Source organism: Melospiza melodia, assembly GCF_035770615.1.
Source record: "Melospiza melodia melodia isolate bMelMel2 chromosome 17 unlocalized genomic scaffold, bMelMel2.pri SUPER_17_unloc_1, whole genome shotgun sequence".
In the NCBI taxonomy this organism is placed as follows: Eukaryota; Metazoa; Chordata; class Aves; order Passeriformes; family Passerellidae; genus Melospiza; species Melospiza melodia.
Genome location: NW_026948502.1, coordinates 464,031 through 481,176, shown reverse-complemented (window position 1 = coordinate 481,176; position 17,146 = coordinate 464,031). Strand labels below are relative to the sequence as shown.

The 17,146-nt window shown below is 50.3% G+C and overlaps 3 protein-coding genes and 1 long non-coding RNA gene across 7 annotated transcripts; 2 read left to right on the top strand and 2 right to left on the bottom strand.

Moving 5' to 3' along the window:
• Positions 1 to 702: 702 nt before the first annotated feature.
• Positions 703 to 4,293, top strand: LOC134433030 (hepatic lectin-like). Of its 3 annotated transcripts, none has more exons than XM_063181919.1 (6): positions 703 to 1,010; positions 1,974 to 2,081; positions 2,672 to 2,740; positions 2,883 to 3,034; positions 3,474 to 3,583; positions 4,010 to 4,293. In XM_063181919.1, exons 1-6 carry the CDS (start codon positions 968 to 970, stop codon positions 4,161 to 4,163), a joined length of 636 nt encoding a protein of 211 aa, XP_063037989.1. In that variant the 5' UTR covers positions 703 to 967; the 3' UTR covers positions 4,164 to 4,293. The 3 variants fall into 3 exon arrangements, with proteins under 3 accessions (XP_063037989.1, XP_063037988.1, XP_063037990.1); XM_063181918.1 differs by having other exon boundaries at positions 705 to 1,010; positions 3,471 to 3,583; XM_063181920.1 differs by lacking the exon at positions 1,974 to 2,081 and having other exon boundaries at positions 710 to 1,010; positions 3,471 to 3,583.
• Positions 4,294 to 4,899: 606 nt separating this feature from the next.
• LOC134432995 (LIM homeobox transcription factor 1-alpha-like) lies at positions 4,900 to 15,057 on the top strand. Its single transcript, XM_063181871.1, is given in 9 exon segments — positions 4,900 to 5,666; positions 7,395 to 7,584; positions 7,704 to 7,955; positions 12,639 to 12,868; positions 13,398 to 13,555; positions 13,771 to 13,848; positions 13,953 to 14,038; positions 14,040 to 14,410; positions 14,524 to 15,057. Coding segments are annotated over 9 exon segments (1,665 nt in total). The 5' UTR covers positions 4,900 to 5,608; the 3' UTR covers positions 14,766 to 15,057.
• On the bottom strand, positions 10,947 to 11,716 carry LOC134433045 (uncharacterized). The gene is made up of 2 exons (XR_010031475.1): positions 11,467 to 11,716; positions 10,947 to 11,212 (listed from the first exon to the last, which is right to left on the bottom strand). It is a non-coding gene; the product is annotated as an uncharacterized LOC134433045 (long non-coding RNA).
• Positions 15,058 to 15,297: 240 nt separating the features above from the next.
• On the bottom strand, positions 15,298 to 17,097 carry CHCHD5 (coiled-coil-helix-coiled-coil-helix domain containing 5). Of its 2 annotated transcripts, XM_063181922.1 has the most exons (4): positions 17,062 to 17,097; positions 16,454 to 16,591; positions 15,886 to 16,103; positions 15,298 to 15,501 (listed from the first exon to the last, which is right to left on the bottom strand). In XM_063181922.1, coding segments are annotated over exons 1-4 (375 nt in total). In that variant the 5' UTR covers positions 17,064 to 17,097; the 3' UTR covers positions 15,298 to 15,484. The 2 variants fall into 2 exon arrangements, with proteins under 2 accessions (XP_063037992.1, XP_063037991.1); XM_063181921.1 differs by lacking the exon at positions 17,062 to 17,097 and having other exon boundaries at positions 16,454 to 16,731.
• Positions 17,098 to 17,146: the final 49 nt, after the last annotated feature.

Here is a 17,146-nt window from a genome sequence, read left to right as displayed (position 1 = left end):
TCTTTGGGTTCCCTGGGGGGCTCCGAGGAGCCACTGGGGACAACGGGGACTGGCAAGGGAGGAACGGCGCCCAGCACTACCCCGGCGTCGCCTTTTTCCTGCCCTTTCCCCACCTTCTTCCCGCCCTTTTTTCCCACCCTTTCCGCCGCTCCTCAGGGCCCTACTGCCATTGTGGCCCGTTTTGACCCCAAATCCTCGGGAATTTTGGCAAAAATTCGGCCGGAATTTGGCCCTGGTGATGAAATCCAGGTCTTTGTGACCTCGGAATTGCGGGATTGGTTCCCAAATCTAAGTTTTTTTGGGATTGTTCAGATTTCCCAGGCTCGCTTTCTTTCCGTATTTGTGTTTTTGATTCAAAGGGAGAAGGAAAATCCTTGAAAATTAAAAAAAAATGCCCCCAGCAGCCACCAAAATTCAAATAAAAATTTGCCAAAATCTCTGAAATTCAAAGAAACATTGCCCAAAATCCTCAAAATAAATTTAAAAATCCCCACAAATACACAAAAATTTACCTTTTTTTTTTTTAATCCAGAAAAGATTTTAAATGCCCTGCAACCCAAAAACTAACCCATCAAGATCCAAGGAATCCATTAAAATTTTTTAAATTGCCCTAGTACTAAAAAAAGAATCAGAACAATCCATAAAAATCAATTAAAGCCTCACAAAAATCCATGAAAATCCCACAAATGTCCACGGAAATCCCCCCCCAAAAAACCCTAAAAAATCCACTTAATAATTAAAAACCCGCTAGAAATCCCAAAAAATCCTCGGATGAAGGAGAATAAAAAACCCTGCAACTCTCGGGAATTGGCTCCAAGCCCAAAAATCCAGCCCCAAAAAATTCTTGGATTAAATTTTAACCCTCTGGAGAGGAAGGAGGAACTGAAACAATCCCAGGATCATCCCCGGTGTGCCCCTGTGGCCTCTGATCCAGAAAATCAAAAAAAATCCCCCCAACAATCCCAGGATGGACGAGGAGGAGCTCCAGGATGACCTGCGCCTCTTCCCAGGTGGAATTCCTGGATTTTTCTTGCTTTTCCAAGGGTTTTTCCAAGGGCTTTTCCTTCCCTTTTCCTCCCCTGATCAGGGAATTTGGATAATCCCAAAAATTCTGCTCCTGGGAGCTTCAAATTCCTGGGAATCCCAAAAGAATCCCAGAAATAATTGTGAAATTATTAAAAAATAATTCCACGAATAATTCCCCAATAATTCCCCCCAAAAATTCCTTAAATAATTCCTGAAGTAATCATTGGAAGAAATTATTCCAAATAAAATAATTCGGGAATTAATCAGGAACGAATCCCTGAATAATTCCCAAAAGAATCCCAATAAAAGAAGCCCAAACCCTGGGAATTATTCCCAAATTTTCCCTTCCTAGAGGCAAACTCGGAGCATTCCCAGTTATTGATTAACCCCTGGACAAATAGAGTGGGAAAAGCTGGGGGGAAATCCTGGGAAGAGCAGGGAGGGATTTTCCTTGCATTTCCCCTGAATTTTCCCTTCATTTTCCTTGAATTTTTCTCAGGATTTTTCCCTGCATTTTCCCTCCATTTTCCTGGATTTTCCCAAAGTTTCCCTGGATTTCTTTTCATTTCCCCTCCATTTTCCCCTGAATTTGTTGGATTACCCCTGGATCTATTTGGTTTTCCCCATTTCCCCCCATTTTATGTCAGTTTCATCCAATTTCCTCCCATTTCCCCCTGTTTTCCCTGTTTTATCCCTTTATTTCCCATTTCCCCCATTTTCCCCTGATTTCCCCCCCTTTTATCCCATTTCTTTCCCATTTTATCCCCATTTCTCCCAATTTTATCTGTTTCCCTCCGTTTCTCAGAATTTCTCCCCATTTTATTCCCATTTCCCCCCGTTTTTCCCCGTTTCCCCCCATTTCCCCCCATTTTCTCCTCATTTTCTCCCCAGTTTCCCATTTCACCCCGATTTTTCCCAATTTCCCGTTTTTTCCCCCCATTTTCCAGGCGGCAGGGCGCTCCCAGCGCGGCTCTGCTCCTTCCAGGCCGTGTACCTGAGCCTGGCGCTCTCCTCGCTGCTCCTGCTGGGCCTCAGCGCCCTGGCGCTGGCCAGAGGTGGGGGCACCCCAAACGTTCCCAAAGCCCCTGATCCGGAGCCCCCGCTACGGCCACCCCAAATCCCGGAATTCCTTGGCGTTCCTGGAATCCCGGCCAGGAAATTCGCCTGAATTCCCGTCCATCCCAATTTGCTGAGGTCCCAAATCCTTAAATACCCCCAATTCCCTGAGGTCCCAAATCCTTCAATTCCCTCGATTCCCCCCTCTCTGTTCCCATCCATCCCAATTCCTGGAATTCCCTGGATTCCCATCCCAAATCCCAAATTTCCCTATAATTCCCCAGTTCTGCATAGGGGGACTCCCCCTCTGTCCATCCCAAATCCTGGAATTTCATCCTCATTCCCTCATTCCATCCCCAATTCCCTGATTTCCCTCATTCCCAAATTCCCTGATTTCCCTCATTCCCAAATTCCCTGAATTCCCTCATTCCCATCCCAATCCCAAAAAACCACCCCAAATTCCATCTGGAACTGAGGCGGGAAATTCCCCAAATCCCCAAATCCTGGGATACAAAGGGTGGGAAATTCCCCAACAAAAAAGCAGAATTCAGATTTTTCGCTAATTGTTCCCTCTTTTTTTTCCCCCCAGTTTCCTCCATTTCCTCCAAACTCCACCAGGAGAAACAGGAGTGGAATTTTTCCAGTTGGGATTCCTTCCGTAAGTCCCAAAATTCCCAACACTCCCTGAAATTTTCCCCTCTGGATATTCCCAATATCCCAACACCCAGGGGATTCCGGGGGAGAGAATTCCTGAATCCCAGAATCTGGATGATTTTTCTTTCCCTGGGTGGTTCCTGCAGTGTTCCCGTGCGGGGCGGATTCCCGAGAATGGGAATATTTCTCTGGGAATTGTTATTATTTCTCGCTGGCACGGATGAGCTGGGAGCGGGCGCGGGAGCGGTGCCGGGAGCGCCGCGCCGACCTGGCCGTGGTGGGCAGCTTCGCTGAGCAGGTGATCCCAAATCCTGAAATCCCCATCCCTGATCCCCATCCTGACCCCAGATCCCAAAATTCCCCATCCCTTATCCCCACCGTGATCCCAAATCCCAAAATTCCCCATCCCTGTTCCCCATCCCAATCCCAAATCCTGAGCCCAAACCTCAAAGGAAATTCCCAAATGCCACGCAAACCTCGCTATCATCGTCAGCTTCCCAGAGCAAATCCCAAATCCCAATCCCAAATCCGAAATCCAGATCCTAATCCCAATCCGGATTATCCCTATTTTCCTGACAATCCCGCTGATCCCAATGATCCCAAAAACCCCAGTGATCTCAATCCAGATTATCCCAATTTTCCTGATTTTCCCTTTTTTCTCACTGATCCCAAAAACCCCCAATGATCCCGATTTTCCTGATTTTCCTGATGATCCCGATTTCCCCCCCCTGCAGCAGTTCCTGATGTCCCGCGCGCGGAACGAGCGCTTCTGGATCGGCCTCACCGACCGGAATTCCGAGGGAAACTGGGAATGGGTCGATGGCACTGACTACAAATCCTCCTTCACGTGAGCCCTGGGTCCCAAAATCCCAGGATTCCACCCCAAAATCCCAGGATTCCACCCCAAATTGGGATTTGGGGCTTTTTTCCCCCACAAAAATCCCACAAATTTGAGGGAAATTGGGATTTTTCCCCCTTGGAAACCCCACAAATTTGGGGGGTTTTCTTGGAATTTTGTCCGCAGAGAGTGAGCCAAAAACAGGGATTTGGGGATTGTGGAGTCCAATTGTTGGGATTTTGGGGGATTCCCTCCCAAAAACCCCTCCAAATCCTGAAAATTTGGAGAATTTCTCTCCCTACGTGTTGGAGTTTTGGGGAATTTTGCTCCCCAAATCTCGGGATTTTCGCGAAATCCCCCCCCCAAAAATGGGAAATTTATTGGGGGCTTTCCCTCCCTGGCCCTTCCCATCCCAAATCCCGATTTTTCTCCCAGGTTTTGGCGGGAGGGGGAGCCCAACGACAGCGGGAACAACGAGGATTGCGCTCACCTCTGGATCTCCGGGAAGTGGAACGACGTCCACTGCACCTTCGAGTGCTTCTTCGTCTGCAAGCGCCCCCTTGCCCAAAAATCCCCCTTTTCCCACTAAAATCCGGGATCCCCATTCCCAATTTTCCCGATTTTCCCACCCCCCCCGCAGGGCTGTGGCACAAAATTCCAGAAACAACTGGGAATTTTTTAGGGGAATAAAAGGAGATTCCTGCTCTGGTTTGGGCGAATTTGTTTTTTTTCCTGATTTTTTCTGAAGTTCCCTGGAGTTTTCCCACATTTTTGGGTGGTTTGGGGTGGGAGACTCCCGGGATTTTGGTGGTTTTAAGGTAAAACTCTCTGGAGATGCAGGGATTTGGGAATTTTTGTCAGCCCCATTCCCAATTTTCCATAATCTTCCCTAAAAATCAGCATTTTCCAAACTCTCCCCTATTTCTTTCCCTGATTAATTTGGATTTCCAGGGGAAATTTTCTGGGTTTGGGGATTCAGGTTCTGGGCAGGTCTCGGATCCCACAGGGATTTGGGAATTTTGAGAGTTTTGTCCTCCCCGTACCTCCCAATTCCCCCTGGATTTCCCTTAAATCCTTCTGGATCCCAAATTTCCCTAATTTCCCCCAATTCCTTCGGGTTTGGGGATGGAATTCCCGGTTTTTTTGGGAATTCCCATTTTTCAGGTTTGGGAATTCCCTTTTTTTTTTTTGGAATTCCCATTTTTTGGGGGGAAAAAAAAGGCAGTTCCCAAAAAAAAAAGGGAATTCCCTCCCCCTCTCCCTTTCCTCGCCCCCTCCCCCGTGCGCGCCCCCGCCCCTCCCCCGGGAGCGCGCACGGGCGGGGGGCCGCGCCGGGCCCGGTGTCACTGTCGCGATCCCGCTGTCGCCGCCACTGTCGCGATCGCGGCGCCGTTGTCGCCGTCCCCGTCCCGGTGTCGCCGTCGCGGTCCCGGTGAGTTCCCCGCGGTCACGTCGGGGATCCCATCGGGGCCGCCGTGTCGCGACAGTCGCGACGGGCGGGGTGAGCGGCGGTGCCGGGCGGTTCGGGAGCGCCGGGAGGAGCCGCGGGAGCGGCACCGGGGACGGCGCGTCCCGGTTCTCCTGCCCGGGGTCTTCCCGGTTTTACCCCGCTCCCATCCCGCTCTCATCCCTGTTTTACCCCCGCTCCCGTCCCGGGAGCTCTTCCCGCTCCGATCTCGGCGCTTTCCCGGTTTTTCTCCTCTCCGCTCCCGGTTTCTGCCCGGTTCCCCCTCAGTCCGCTCCCGCTCCCATCCCGGGCTCTTCCCGGTCCTTTCCCGCGCTCCCATCCCGGTTTTTTGCCCGGTTTTTCCTCACTCCCATCCCGGTGCTTTCCCTGTCCCTCCCCGTTCCCGATTTTCTCTCGCTCCGTTCCCGGTCTCCTCCCGGCTCTCCTTCCCGCTCCTCTCCCGGCGCTTTCCCGGTTCCTCCCCGCTGCGCTCTCCGTTCCTTCCCGGTTTTCCCCCACTCCCATCCCATTTTCCCCCGGTTTTCCCTGGTTTTTCCCGACGTTTCCTCTCCTCTGCAGCCACCGGGATGAAGCCGGAGGAGGCTCCGTCCTGCCGGGAGCAGGGAACGCCGCTCCCTGGAGCCGGTGAGTACCGGAATTCCGGGAATGACACCGGGAATATCACTGGAATTCCCACTGGGAATCCCCGATTTCGGGATTTTTTTCCCATTCCTGGGTTCCTTTTCCCGTTTTTCCCAGAGTTTGTCTCTTTTTTCCTGTTTTTTCCCTGCTCCAAACCCCCCCCTTTTCCCAATCTCGTTGTTTTGGTTTTTTTTAGGCAGAATTTCCGTGGTTTTTTACACTTTCCCGGGCTGGAATCCAGGATTTTCCCGGGGATTTTTCCCTGATCCCACTTTCCCAGAAATTCACAAAAATTCGTCCTCATTCCCTCTTTAATTATTCCCGGGTTTCCCCTCTAAATTAATCAGAAATTGGGATTTTAAATCCTTAATTTTAACCCCCAGTGGGGGGAAATGTGACTGGGGGAGTGAAAAATGTGGGGAAAAACCTCAGGAACGGGATAAAAATCTTTGGAAAATCCCCGGGAATTAGAATTTGGAATTTCGGGGTCCAAATTAGAGCTGGGTTTGGAATTTGGAATTGAAATTGGGATTGGAATTCCAAATTAAATCCAAGATCAGGGGCTCCCCTCATTCCCATTTTTCCCGGGACTTTTGGGCTCCATCCCTGGGATCTGGGGCCGGATTTTTCACGGAATTCGGGCAGAAGAAACCCGGGAATGGCCTCGGGAGGAGGAGGAGGAGGCGCTGCCAGAGAAAAATTGGAATTTTTCCTCCCTCCCTTCCCTTTGAGGAGCTGCCAGAGATGAAAGTTGGGATAAAAATGAGGTAGAAAAATAAAATTCCCAAAAATCCAGAGTGAGAAAAAAAAATCCCCAATTCCCCTGGATTCCTTCCCAAAATCCCCCAAATTCCTCTTTTTGCCATGGAAAAATATTCCTTTGGATTTCTGGGAGCTCCGCATAGAATTTCCCTGATGTCCAACCCTGTTCTTCCTGGGTTCTCCCATGTTTCCCCCTGAATTTCCCTTGTTTTCCTTAAATCCTCCCCTTTCCCCCATTTTGCCCCAAATTTCCATATTTCTCCCAAATTTTCCAATTTTCCCCCAAATTTCTCTTTTTCCCCCCAAATTTCCCCAATTTCTCCCAGATTTTTCCAGATTTTCCCCCAAACTCTCCATTCCCCAGGATTTCCCCCAAACTCTCCTATTTCCCCGGATTTTCCCCAAACTCTCCCAGTGTTCCCCCCAGTCTCTCCATTCCCCTGCATTTCCCCAATCTCTCAATTTTCCTATTTTTCCCCCCAAACTCTCCATTCCCCAGATTTCCCCAATCTCTCCCTTTCCCCAGGATTTTCCCCTCAGTCTCTCCGTTCCCCAAACTCTCCATTTCCCAGGATTTTCCCCCAATCTCTCCGTTCCCCCAGACTCTCCATTTCCCCGTTTTTCCCCCTCAGTCTCTCCCGCTCCCCAAACTCTCCATTTCCCCGTTTTTCCCCCCAGTCTGTCCCGCTCCCCAAACTCTCCATTTCCCAGGATTTCCCCCCAATCTCTCCGTTCCCCCAGACTCTCCATTTCCCCAGATTTCCCCCCAGTCTGTCCCGCTCCCCAAACTCTCCATTTCCCAGGATTTCCCCCCAGTCTGTCCCGCTCCCCAAACTCTCCATTTCCCCGGATTTCCCCCCAATCTCTCCGTTCCTCAAACTCTCCATTTCCCCGTTTTTCCCCCCAGTCTGTCCCGCTCCCCAAACTCTCCATTTCCCCGGATTTCCCCCCAATCTCTCCGTTCCCCAGGCTCCCCGCCCGCCGCGCTCCCGGTGCTGTGCGCGGGCTGCGGCCGCGGCATCTGGGACCGGTTCCTGCTGCGGGTGAACGAGCGCTCGTGGCACGAGCGGTGCCTGCGCTGCTCCGAGTGCGGCCGCGCCCTGCGGGGCCGCTGCTTCAGCCGCGAGCGCCGCCTGCTCTGCCCGCCCGACTACGAGCGGTGAGTCCGGCCCGGCCCTGCCGCCTTCCCCGCGCCGTTTCCAGGGATTTCAATTTCCCCGGATTTCCCCCAATCTCTCCGTTCCTCAAACTCTCCATTTCCCCGGATTTTCCCCCCAGTCTGTCCCGCTCCCCAAACTCTCCATTTCCCCGGATTTCCCCCCAATCTCTCCGTTCCCCAGGCTCCCCGCCCGCCGCGCTCCCGGTGCTGTGCGCGGGCTGCGGCCGCGGCATCTGGGACCGGTTCCTGCTGCGGGTGAACGAGCGCTCGTGGCACGAGCGGTGCCTGCGCTGCTCCGAGTGCGGCCGCGCCCTGCGGGGCCGCTGCTTCAGCCGCGAGCGCCGCCTGCTCTGCCCGCCCGACTACGAGCGGTGAGTCCGGCCCGGCCCTGCCGCCTTCCCCGCGCCGTTTCCAGGGATTTCCCCTTTTTCCCCCCCGATTTCCCCTTTTCTCCCACGATTTTCCCTTTTTCCCCCCGGTTTTCCCCTTCTTTCCCCCGTTTTTCCCCTTTTTTCCCCCTTTTCCCCAGATTTTCCCCATTTTTCAAGGGTTTTTTTTCCAATTTTTCAAGCGTTTTCCCCTGGATTTCCATTACTTTCCAATTTTCCCCCTGATTTTCCCCATTTTCCAGGTTTTCCCCCATTTTCCAAGGTTTTTCCCTGGCTTTCCTTGATTTTCCCTTTTTTTCCCCCGATTATCCCCATTTTTCAAGTTTTTTCCCCATTTTTCAAGGTTTTCACCCCTATTTTTCAAGGTTTTCCGTCACATTTTTAGAGGTTGTTTTTTTTCCCCATTTTCAAGGGTTTCCCCTGGTTTTCCATGATCTTCCCTTTTTCCCCCTAATTTTCCCCATCTTTCAAGGTTTTTCCCTGCTTTTCCCACGATTTTTCCCATTTTTCCAGGAATTCTCCCTCCTTTCCCCCCCCTCCCTTTTCCCAGGGAACTGGATGAGGATGGATAGGATCGTTTTCCCCACAAAAACCCCAAATCCGAAGGGATTTTTCATGGAATTCTCCCCTTTCCAGGGCCCCTTCCAGAGGCACCTGTCCCGTAAATCGGGGGAAAAAAAAAAGAAAAATAGAAAAAAGGGAGGAAAACTCCCTTCGGAATCCCTTTGAAGTCGGATTTCTGGGAATTCGGGAGGGATCCGAGCCCTTGGAGCCGTTCCCGGCCTCCTCCTCCGGAATTTTTTGGGATGAACTCGCCTCGAACTCCTCTTCCAGCTCTTTTTTCTCAGGTTTTTGAGACTTCTCCTGGAATTTTGGGGTTTTTTTGGGATCTGATCCCGCCCCATCCCCAAATTCCCATCAGGATCCCCTCAGGAATTCCAGGAACCTCCAATCCCAGATATTCCCGCCCCATGGATTGGGAAAACCCCGGGAATTTGGGCCCAGGATTTGGAGAATCCTCGGGAAAACCAAATTCCCACATGTCCTCCCCTTTTTTCCCCTATTTTCTCACTTTTCCAAGCATCCAGACCCAAAATTGCCATAAAAACCAGGAGAAAAATCTGAATTTTCCTCCCTCAGGGGATTAAAAATCTGGGATTTGGTCATTCCAGGTGTTAAAAATCCGGAGTTTTGGCCATTCCCAAGGTTAAAAATGGGAATTTTGGCTCCATTGGAGCAGATACGTGCCCTTTCCCACCCAGAAAAATTTTGGGAACGGGGCCCAGGTTTGGTTAATCTTTAATTCCCTGGGGGAGCAGCAAATTCCAGAGGCAAAAGTCTGGAAAAAATCGGGATCCATGTCCAAATCCCTGGGATTTTGGGGTCTTTTTCCCATTTTGTTGGGGATTTTTGGGATTGAGGTTTGGGAAATTTGGGGAGTTTGGGAATTGGGATTCCAAGGGCTGAGGGAGAGGGGGAAATTTGTGAAACTGGGGAGAAATCTAGGATTTTTTGGGATGAAAAAGAGGGGAAAGGGTGCTGGGGGTGGATTTGGGTGGGGAAATTTGGGAATTCTGGGATTCCCATTCCCCCCTTTCCCCATTCCTGTTTTTCCCAGCTCCCGGATCCCGTGGGATAACGAATCCCATGGAATTAATTCCCTAAAAATCCCATCAAATTCCCAAATCCCATTAATTCCCGGAGCCTCATTTACATATCCCCTTCATTTCCTGGGATTCACTAAAACCCATTCCCTGGGTTTTTTCCCCATTCTGGGCTGGATATTCCCATTTTCCCTGATTTTTTTCTTTCTCTGTTTTTCTTTCTTTTCCTCTTTTTTAATTCACAATTTTCTCCTTTCCCATTTTCCCTGTTTTTTCCATCTTTCCCTATTTTCTCATTAATAATAATTCCTAATAATTACCCATATTATTATTATTAAATAGCAATAATTCTACTTATTATATATTATTTGTTATTTAAATTATCTAATTAAAAATAATAAAATTATTATTAGCTATTATTAATCATACATTAGTACCATTATATACTATCCTTCTGTTATTATTCTCCTATTATTATTACTATTATTATTTTAATTTTATTATATTCTACTTATTATTTATTCTTATTTTTAATTAACTATAATTGATTCAAGTTATTAGGATTATTATTAATTATTATTAATTATTACCATTCTATTCCTCCCTTCTATTATTATTAAACCTAACTCTCATTAGTAACAATAATTATCAGCACTAATTATTAGTCCAGCTTCTGTTGATTATTAATAATTTTTATAATTGCTAATAATTATTTGGATAATAAATACAATGGATTAATAACAATATTAATTACTGTAAATATTAATAACTATTTTAAAAATTATTCATATTTGCATTTTTTATTCCCATTTTTTTCCCTGCTTTTCTCCCCCTCTCCCCATCCCCACCTTTAATTAACCCTCCCCTAATGAATCATTAATGAGCTCCTCTCATTAAATCCTCATTAATTCCTCCCCTCCCCCACTCCCACTCTTCCAATTTTTTATTTTATTCCAATTTTTTTCTCCCTCCCCCCGGAATGAGCAGAAAAAGCCGGAAATTGGAAAAGCCCAACAGGAAATTGAGGTGGGATAAGATCAGGAGGGGAATTCCTGCCTGGAATTTTAATGGATCCAAACCTCAGCCCAAAATCCCTTCTTTTCCCTCTTTTTTTCCCAAAAAAAAAACCCAATCCAGGAGGAAAAATTTTTTATAAATCCCCAAAATTTCCCATTGTTTTCCTTCTTTTTTCCCCCCAGAAATCCAGGAGGAAAAATCAAAAATAAAATCCCACTTTTAAGGAAAACCATCCCAAATCCACCAAAAAAAAAAATCACAAAAATTTCCTAGTTTTCCCCCCCTTTTTTTTTCCCTTTTTTTCCCCCCAGAAAACCCAAAATCTGGTAGAAAAACGGTCCCTAAAATTAAAAAAAAAAAAAAAAAACAAACTATTTTTTAGGGGAGAACTCCCCCAAAAATTCCCAAAACTCAGGGGTTCCCATAAAATAGAAGGGGCTGGGAAGGGAAACCTCCGGAAAATCCAATTCCAGCGGCGGCTCCGGCCGGGGGCTCCGACCCCCCTGGCTCCAGCGGAAATTGCTCCGGCAGAAATCCGGGATAATCGGATCAGCTCCGTTATTAAATTTTCCAGCCCTGGCTCCGTTATTAAAATTCCCAGAATTCCCAGCTCCGGCACTAAAGGGGGAAAAAAACGGAATTTTTTTTTATCCCTTCTTATTTTTTTCACTGTGTTTTTTATGCGGCTGGGAAAGGGGAAAACAGGGGGGGAAAATCCCCCAAAAATGGGAAAATCCCAAAAAATGGGAGCGCATCCCGAGTTTTCCTCCGCGTGGGTGGGAGGGGTGGGAAAGGGATCCCAAAAATGGGATTTTCCAGGGTTTTTTCCATGGAAAAGCTGCTTGGAATGTTCAGCTATTCCCAAATCTGACCTTTTCCAGGGAAATGGGGCCCAAAAATTGGGATTTTCCTGGGTGGTGTTTCCCTGGAATGTCCAGCTTTTCCCAAATCCTGTCATTCCCCCAAAAAAACCAGGGCCCCAAAAATGGGGATTCTCCTGGGAAAAGAGGGATTTTGATCATTCCCATTTTCACAATATCCCAATTCCCATTCCCAATTTTTGTGGAGATTCTCCCCTTTCCCAAATCCCTCTGGAAAACCCCAAAATCCCCGGGGGGAAAAAAAAAAAAAACAAACAAAAAAATCCTGGGAAAAAACCCACCCCCCCACCCTTTTCCCACATTCCCGTTTCCATGGAAACCCCCAGGGAATTATTGGGATTTAAGCGGATTCTGGGGATATTAAAAAACCGTGGAGAGGCTCTCCAGGAATTCCCGGGAATTTTAATTCCCACTAATTGAAGCTGACGGGGATTTTATGAGCTTGGGGTTGCTTTATTCCCAAAAAGGGGCTGGAAATGTGGGAAAAATCCCCTTTTTTTGGGAATTCTGGTGGGAACATCCCAAACCCCCACAAATACTGGGATACAAAGGGCGGAAATGTCCCAAAATCCCAAATCCCAGGATCTTTTCCCCCCAAATCCCATTTTCTTCCCCCAAACCTCAGGATTTTTCCCCTAATACCCCAAATTCTTCCCCCAGCCCCATTTTTCCCCTCAAATCCTGGGGTTTTTTTCCCCCAAATCCCAGGATTTTTTCCCCAAATTCAGGATTTCCTCCACAAATCCCATTTTTTTTCCCCTGAAAATCCTGGGTTTTTGTCCTGCGAAATCCTGAAATATTTTCCCCCCAGATCCTGGGATATTCCCCCCAGACCCCAGGACATTTCCCCCAAAACCCCTGGGATATTTCCCCATTCCAATCCTGGGATATTTTCCCCCCAAATCTGGCGATATTTTCCCCCCACATCTGGGGGTATTTTTCCCCAAATCTGGGGGACATTTTCCTTGAATCCCAGGACATTTCCCCCCAGACCCGAGGATATTTCCCCAAAACCCCAGGACATTTTCCCCCAAATCTGGGGATATTCCCCCCCCACATCCAGGGATATTCCCCCCCCAAATCCCAGGATATTTTCCCCCCAGACCCCAGCCTTTTTCCCCCAATTCCGGGGATGTTTCCCCCTAAATGCCGGCTGTCCGCAGGCTGTTCCCGCGGCGCTGCGGCCGCTGCCTGGGCGCGCTGGGGCGCTCGGAGCGCGTCCTGCGGGTCCCGGGCCGCGTTTTCCACGAGCGCTGCCTCCGCTGCGGCTCCTGCGGCCGCCGCCTCCGCAGCGGCGACGAGTTCGTGCTGCGGGACGGGCGCATCCTGTGCCGCGGGCACGCCGAGCCCGAGCCCGGGCCCGGGGCCACCAGCCCCGCCGCCGAGGATGGAGGTAAAAAATTGTTATTGTTATTAACGATAATAACAATAGTAATAATAAATTAAAGGATTTTTGGGGAGTCTTTTGGAATTTTGGGGGAAATTCTGGGGTATTTTTTTGGATTTTTTTTCTGGGGTTTTTCGGTACTTTTTTGGGAATTTTGGGGGTATTTTTTGAGGATTTTTTTCGGGGGGGGGGGGTTGGGTTTTTGGGGGTATTTTTAGGGAGTTTTGAATTTTTTTTTTTCTTAGTGATTTTTAAAAATTATTTCCTTAGGGGGTTTTTTTGGAATATTTTGGAATTTTTTTGGAGTATTTTTGGGAGTCTTTTGCATAATTTTTTTAAAGACTTTTGGGGATTTTTTTTTTGTTGTTGTTTGAGATTTCTTGAGAATTTCTTAGGGCTGGAACAGCCAAACCTTTCCTTGGAAATTCGAGGCCTGGAGCAGCCCAAAAAACCAAAATCCTCTGGGAATTCCAAGTCCCAGCGAAGGATTTTGATTTTTCCCCCCAAAATTCCTTTTTTGTTTTTCTGGCCACAGCTCGGAGCGAGGACGAGGAGGGCCGGGATTCCCGGTGCTCCCGGAATGCCGGCGGGAAGGATCCCAAACGTTCCAAGCGGCCCCGAACCATCCTGAGCTCCCAACAGCGCCGGGCGTTCAAAGCCTCCTTCGAGGTCTCCTCCAAACCCTGCCGGAAGGTGCCGGAACGTTCCGGAACATGCTGGGAATGGGCCGGGAATGGGCCAGGATTGATCCGGGATTATTTCGGGATTTTGGGATGGGGTTCTGGAATCGGGATCGGGGGCTGGAATTACAAAGGAATTTTCCCCCGTTCCCGCTCTCCTTCCTCGAATTCTGAGGGATTTTCCCCCATTCCCGGTCTCCTTCCCGGAATTCCGAGGGATTTTTCCAGGTGCGGGAGACGCTGGCGGCCGAGACGGGGCTGACGGTCCGGGTGGTCCAGGTGTGGTTCCAGAACCAACGAGCCAAGGTGGGAATTCCCGGAATTCCGGGATAAAAAACAACCCCACATCCTCCAGAATCGGGGTTTTCCTGGGATTTTCCCGGGATTTTTCCGTGGTTTTTTCCTCCCAGATGAAGAAGATTGCCCGCAGGCAGCAGCAGCAGGAGCAGCTCGGGAATTCCAGAGGGGCAATTCCAGGCGGGAGAGGACCCGGGAGGAGCGGCCGGGATGGGAATGAGGATGAGGAGGGTCAGGAATGACGGGAATGGGGTGGGAAAACGGGAATGGGGTGGGAAAATGGGGATGGAGTGGGAAAACAGGAATGGGAGTGGGAAAATGGGAATGGGGTGGATCAGGGATGGAGGGATCAGGAATTGGGAAGTCACAACATCCCCATCCCACATCCCGATATCCCATATCCTGATATCTCACATCCTGATATTCCACATCCCGCCATTCCCGACGTTCCCAGGCCTGCATCAGATCCTGGTCCCATTTTCCCGGATTCCGCCGCCGCCCCTGGAGCCCAACGGATTCAGGAGCGAGGCCGGAACATTCCGGGGAACCCCCCCGGAGCTCCGGCCCTATGGTAACTGCAGGGAATTCCGGGAATTCAGCTGGGGCAGGCTGGGAATCCCCAGGCCCTATCCCGGTTTTCCCAATTTTTCCTGATTTTTCCCAATTTTTCCCACCTTTTCCCAGACTCTGAGGGAGTTTTCCAGGAGCTGGACGGGGACACCCTGGGATCCTTGGGAGCGGCCTTGATCTCCACAGAGAATTCCCAGCAGCTGATCCTCGGGAATGCTGGAATTCCTGAAATCCCCGAGCCCAGGGATGCCCTGGAGCGCCTGTACCCCGGGAATGCCAGAATTCCCAAAATGCCCGAGCCCGGGAATCCCATGGAGCGCCTCTACTCCATGCAGAGCTCCTACTTCACCTCCTGACAGCCCGGAATTCCCGAAAATCCCAGTCCTGGGAATCCCAAAAAAACTGGGATCAATCCCCCCCCTGCCCAGGATTCTGCTGGAATTTGGGATTTTCCCACTGCTCCCCTGCCAATTTTGAGAAATTTTGGGGGGGGGGGGAATTTTTGGGAATGCTTCTTTTTTTTTTTTTTTTTTTGCATGTCTGGTGGGAAATAAATCCCAGGAAAAAAAAAGAAAAAAAAAAGACAGAAAAGTTTTGGGAATTTGGGGTGGGATTGGAATTCCCAGAATTTTGGGGCTCCCAAGGGTTGAGGTTTCCGGAATTCCCAGAGTTTTTTTTTCCCATGGAAAACAGGGACTCCAATGTCCGAATAATTCCATGGGACCACGAGATTCCCAAAAAAACCCCAAAAACAGGGAGGGAGCCAAGAAAATGCTGAAAAAGATGGAAAAGGTGGGGAAAAAAAGCAGGAAAAGATGGGAAAAAAAGGAGGGGGAAAAAGGAAAAAAATTGGAAGGAAAAGTAGAATTTTTGGTCTCATCCCAAAGATTCCTGAGGAGACTGTGCTGGAATTTTAATTTCTTCCTCCAATTTTTGGGATAAAAGCCCGGGAATCTGCAGGGAATTGTGGATCAGGCTTCACATCCCAGGGCTCCTTTTCCAGAGGGGCAATTCCCAGGATTTGGGAGGAGATTCCGGAAGGTTCTGAGGCTTTCTCGACATTCCTGGATGGGTTTTAATTCCAGGGATTCTCTGGGGAGGGAAAAAAAGGGAAAAGAAATCACATTTTTATCCTAAAATTCCAATTTTTTCCCAAATTTCCTTTTTCCACCTTTTCCATGGAAAAAAAAAAAAAGTGGCACCTGGGTGGGTTTTGGGGAATTCAAATCCCACTTTTGTCCCAAAATTCCAAATTTCCAGCATTTCCTGAAGCAGGAGGGGCCAGGGCCATTTTTAGGGTTTAATTCCCATTTTTATACCAAAATTCCAGCTCCAAATTGCCTTCCAGGGGTTCCAGCCTCACCTGTGGAGATGGCACTGGGGGTGACACTGGGGGTGACACTTTGGAAGAACAGGAACTGGCTGACGTGGGGGCTGCATTTGGGGTTTAATTCCCTTTTTTACCCCAAAATTCACCTGCGGAGGTGGCACCGGGGCTGTCCCTGGGGGTGGCACTGGGTGTGGCCGTGGCAGTGTCCCCAGGGGTGGCACTCTGGGTGACATTCTGGGCGCAGAGCAGGAACTGGCTGACGTGGGGGCCGCACTCGGCCGCGCTCCGGGGCCGCTCCCGCAGGCAGCGCTCGAAGGCCCCAAAGGAGTCGGAGCAATCCCGGCGGATCCGGCGCACCAGGGGGCTGCAAGGCGGCGGAAAAACAGGAGGCAAAAATGGGAAAATAGCAGGGAAAATGTCGGGGAAACATTGGGGAAAATCAGGAAAACAGTGGGGAAAATACTGGGGGAAAATGGGAAAATATTGGGGAAAACGTTAAGATTGGGATCGATGCCACGGGACCCATCCCTGGGATCAGCCCCAGGGATCGGGATCAGAGTCCCCAGTGTGTGTCACTCACGTTTGGGGACACTTGGTGACAATCCCAGTGCCCCCAGTCTGTGTCACTCACTGGTTGGATGTGCACTCGGTGACGCTCAGGGACAGTTGGTGACAATCCCAGTGTCCCCAGTGCCCCCAGCCTATGTCACTCACTGGTTGGATGCGCACTCGGTGACGCTCAGGGACAGCTGGTGACAATCCCGGTGCCAGCTCCCGGGGCTCGCGGCCACGCAGCGCCCGTAGCGCTCCAGCTCCGGCCCGCAGAGCTGGGCGGTGACGGCCAGCGCCTCCCTGCGACAGCGAAAGCGACAGTGTGACACGGACAGTGTCACCTCCGCGGGACAGGGACAGTGTGACGGGGACAGTGTCACCTCATGGTGACGGCCAGCGCCTCCCTGCGACAGTGACAGGGACATTGGCAATAGCGGGGACACCCGGACAGCGGGGTTGGAACAGGAGGGACACTGAGGGGACACCGAGGGGACACAGAGGGTCGGAACCGGGGCACAATCGGTGAGGGGACACCGAGAGGACACAAAGGGGCGGAACCGGGTCACAACTGGGGGACACGGAGGGGCGGAACCGGGGACACCGAGGGGGGACAGGGTGGCCGCGAACACCGCGGGAAACGGGCCTTGAAGAATGGGAGGGACACGAGGGGACAGAGCGCGGTAAGAGGGACACGGAGGGGACACAGCGCGACGCGAGGGACCGGGAGGGGACACGAGGGACACGGCCCGGCCCCGCCGCCCCTCACTCACATGGCGCCTCCTCCTCCGCCACCGCTTCACTTCCGCCACTCTCTCACTGTACGCATGCGCCCCGCTCTCACCTCCGCCACTCCCT

What these genes read in the sequence shown, in the direction of transcription:
- CHCHD5 (XM_063181921.1), bottom strand. Translation starts at nt 16,716, where the DNA reads ATGTCCCTGTCACTGTCGCAGGGAGGCGCTGGCCGTCACCATGAGGTG. An exon ending in ACCGAGTGCGCATCCAACCA is followed by an intron (nt 16,104 to 16,453) that starts GTGAGTGACATA and finishes GCCGCCTTGCAG; the next exon opens with CCCCCTGGTGCGCCGGATCC.
- LOC134433030 (XM_063181918.1), top strand. Translation starts at nt 968, where the DNA reads ATGGACGAGGAGGAGCTCCAGGATGACCTGCGCCTCTTCCCAG. An exon ending in TTCCAGTTGGGATTCCTTCC is followed by an intron (nt 2,741 to 2,882) that starts GTAAGTCCCAAA and finishes TGGTTCCTGCAG; the next exon opens with TGTTCCCGTGCGGGGCGGAT. An exon ending in TGGGCAGCTTCGCTGAGCAG is followed by an intron (nt 3,035 to 3,470) that starts GTGATCCCAAAT and finishes CCCCCCCTGCAG; the next exon opens with CAGTTCCTGATGTCCCGCGC.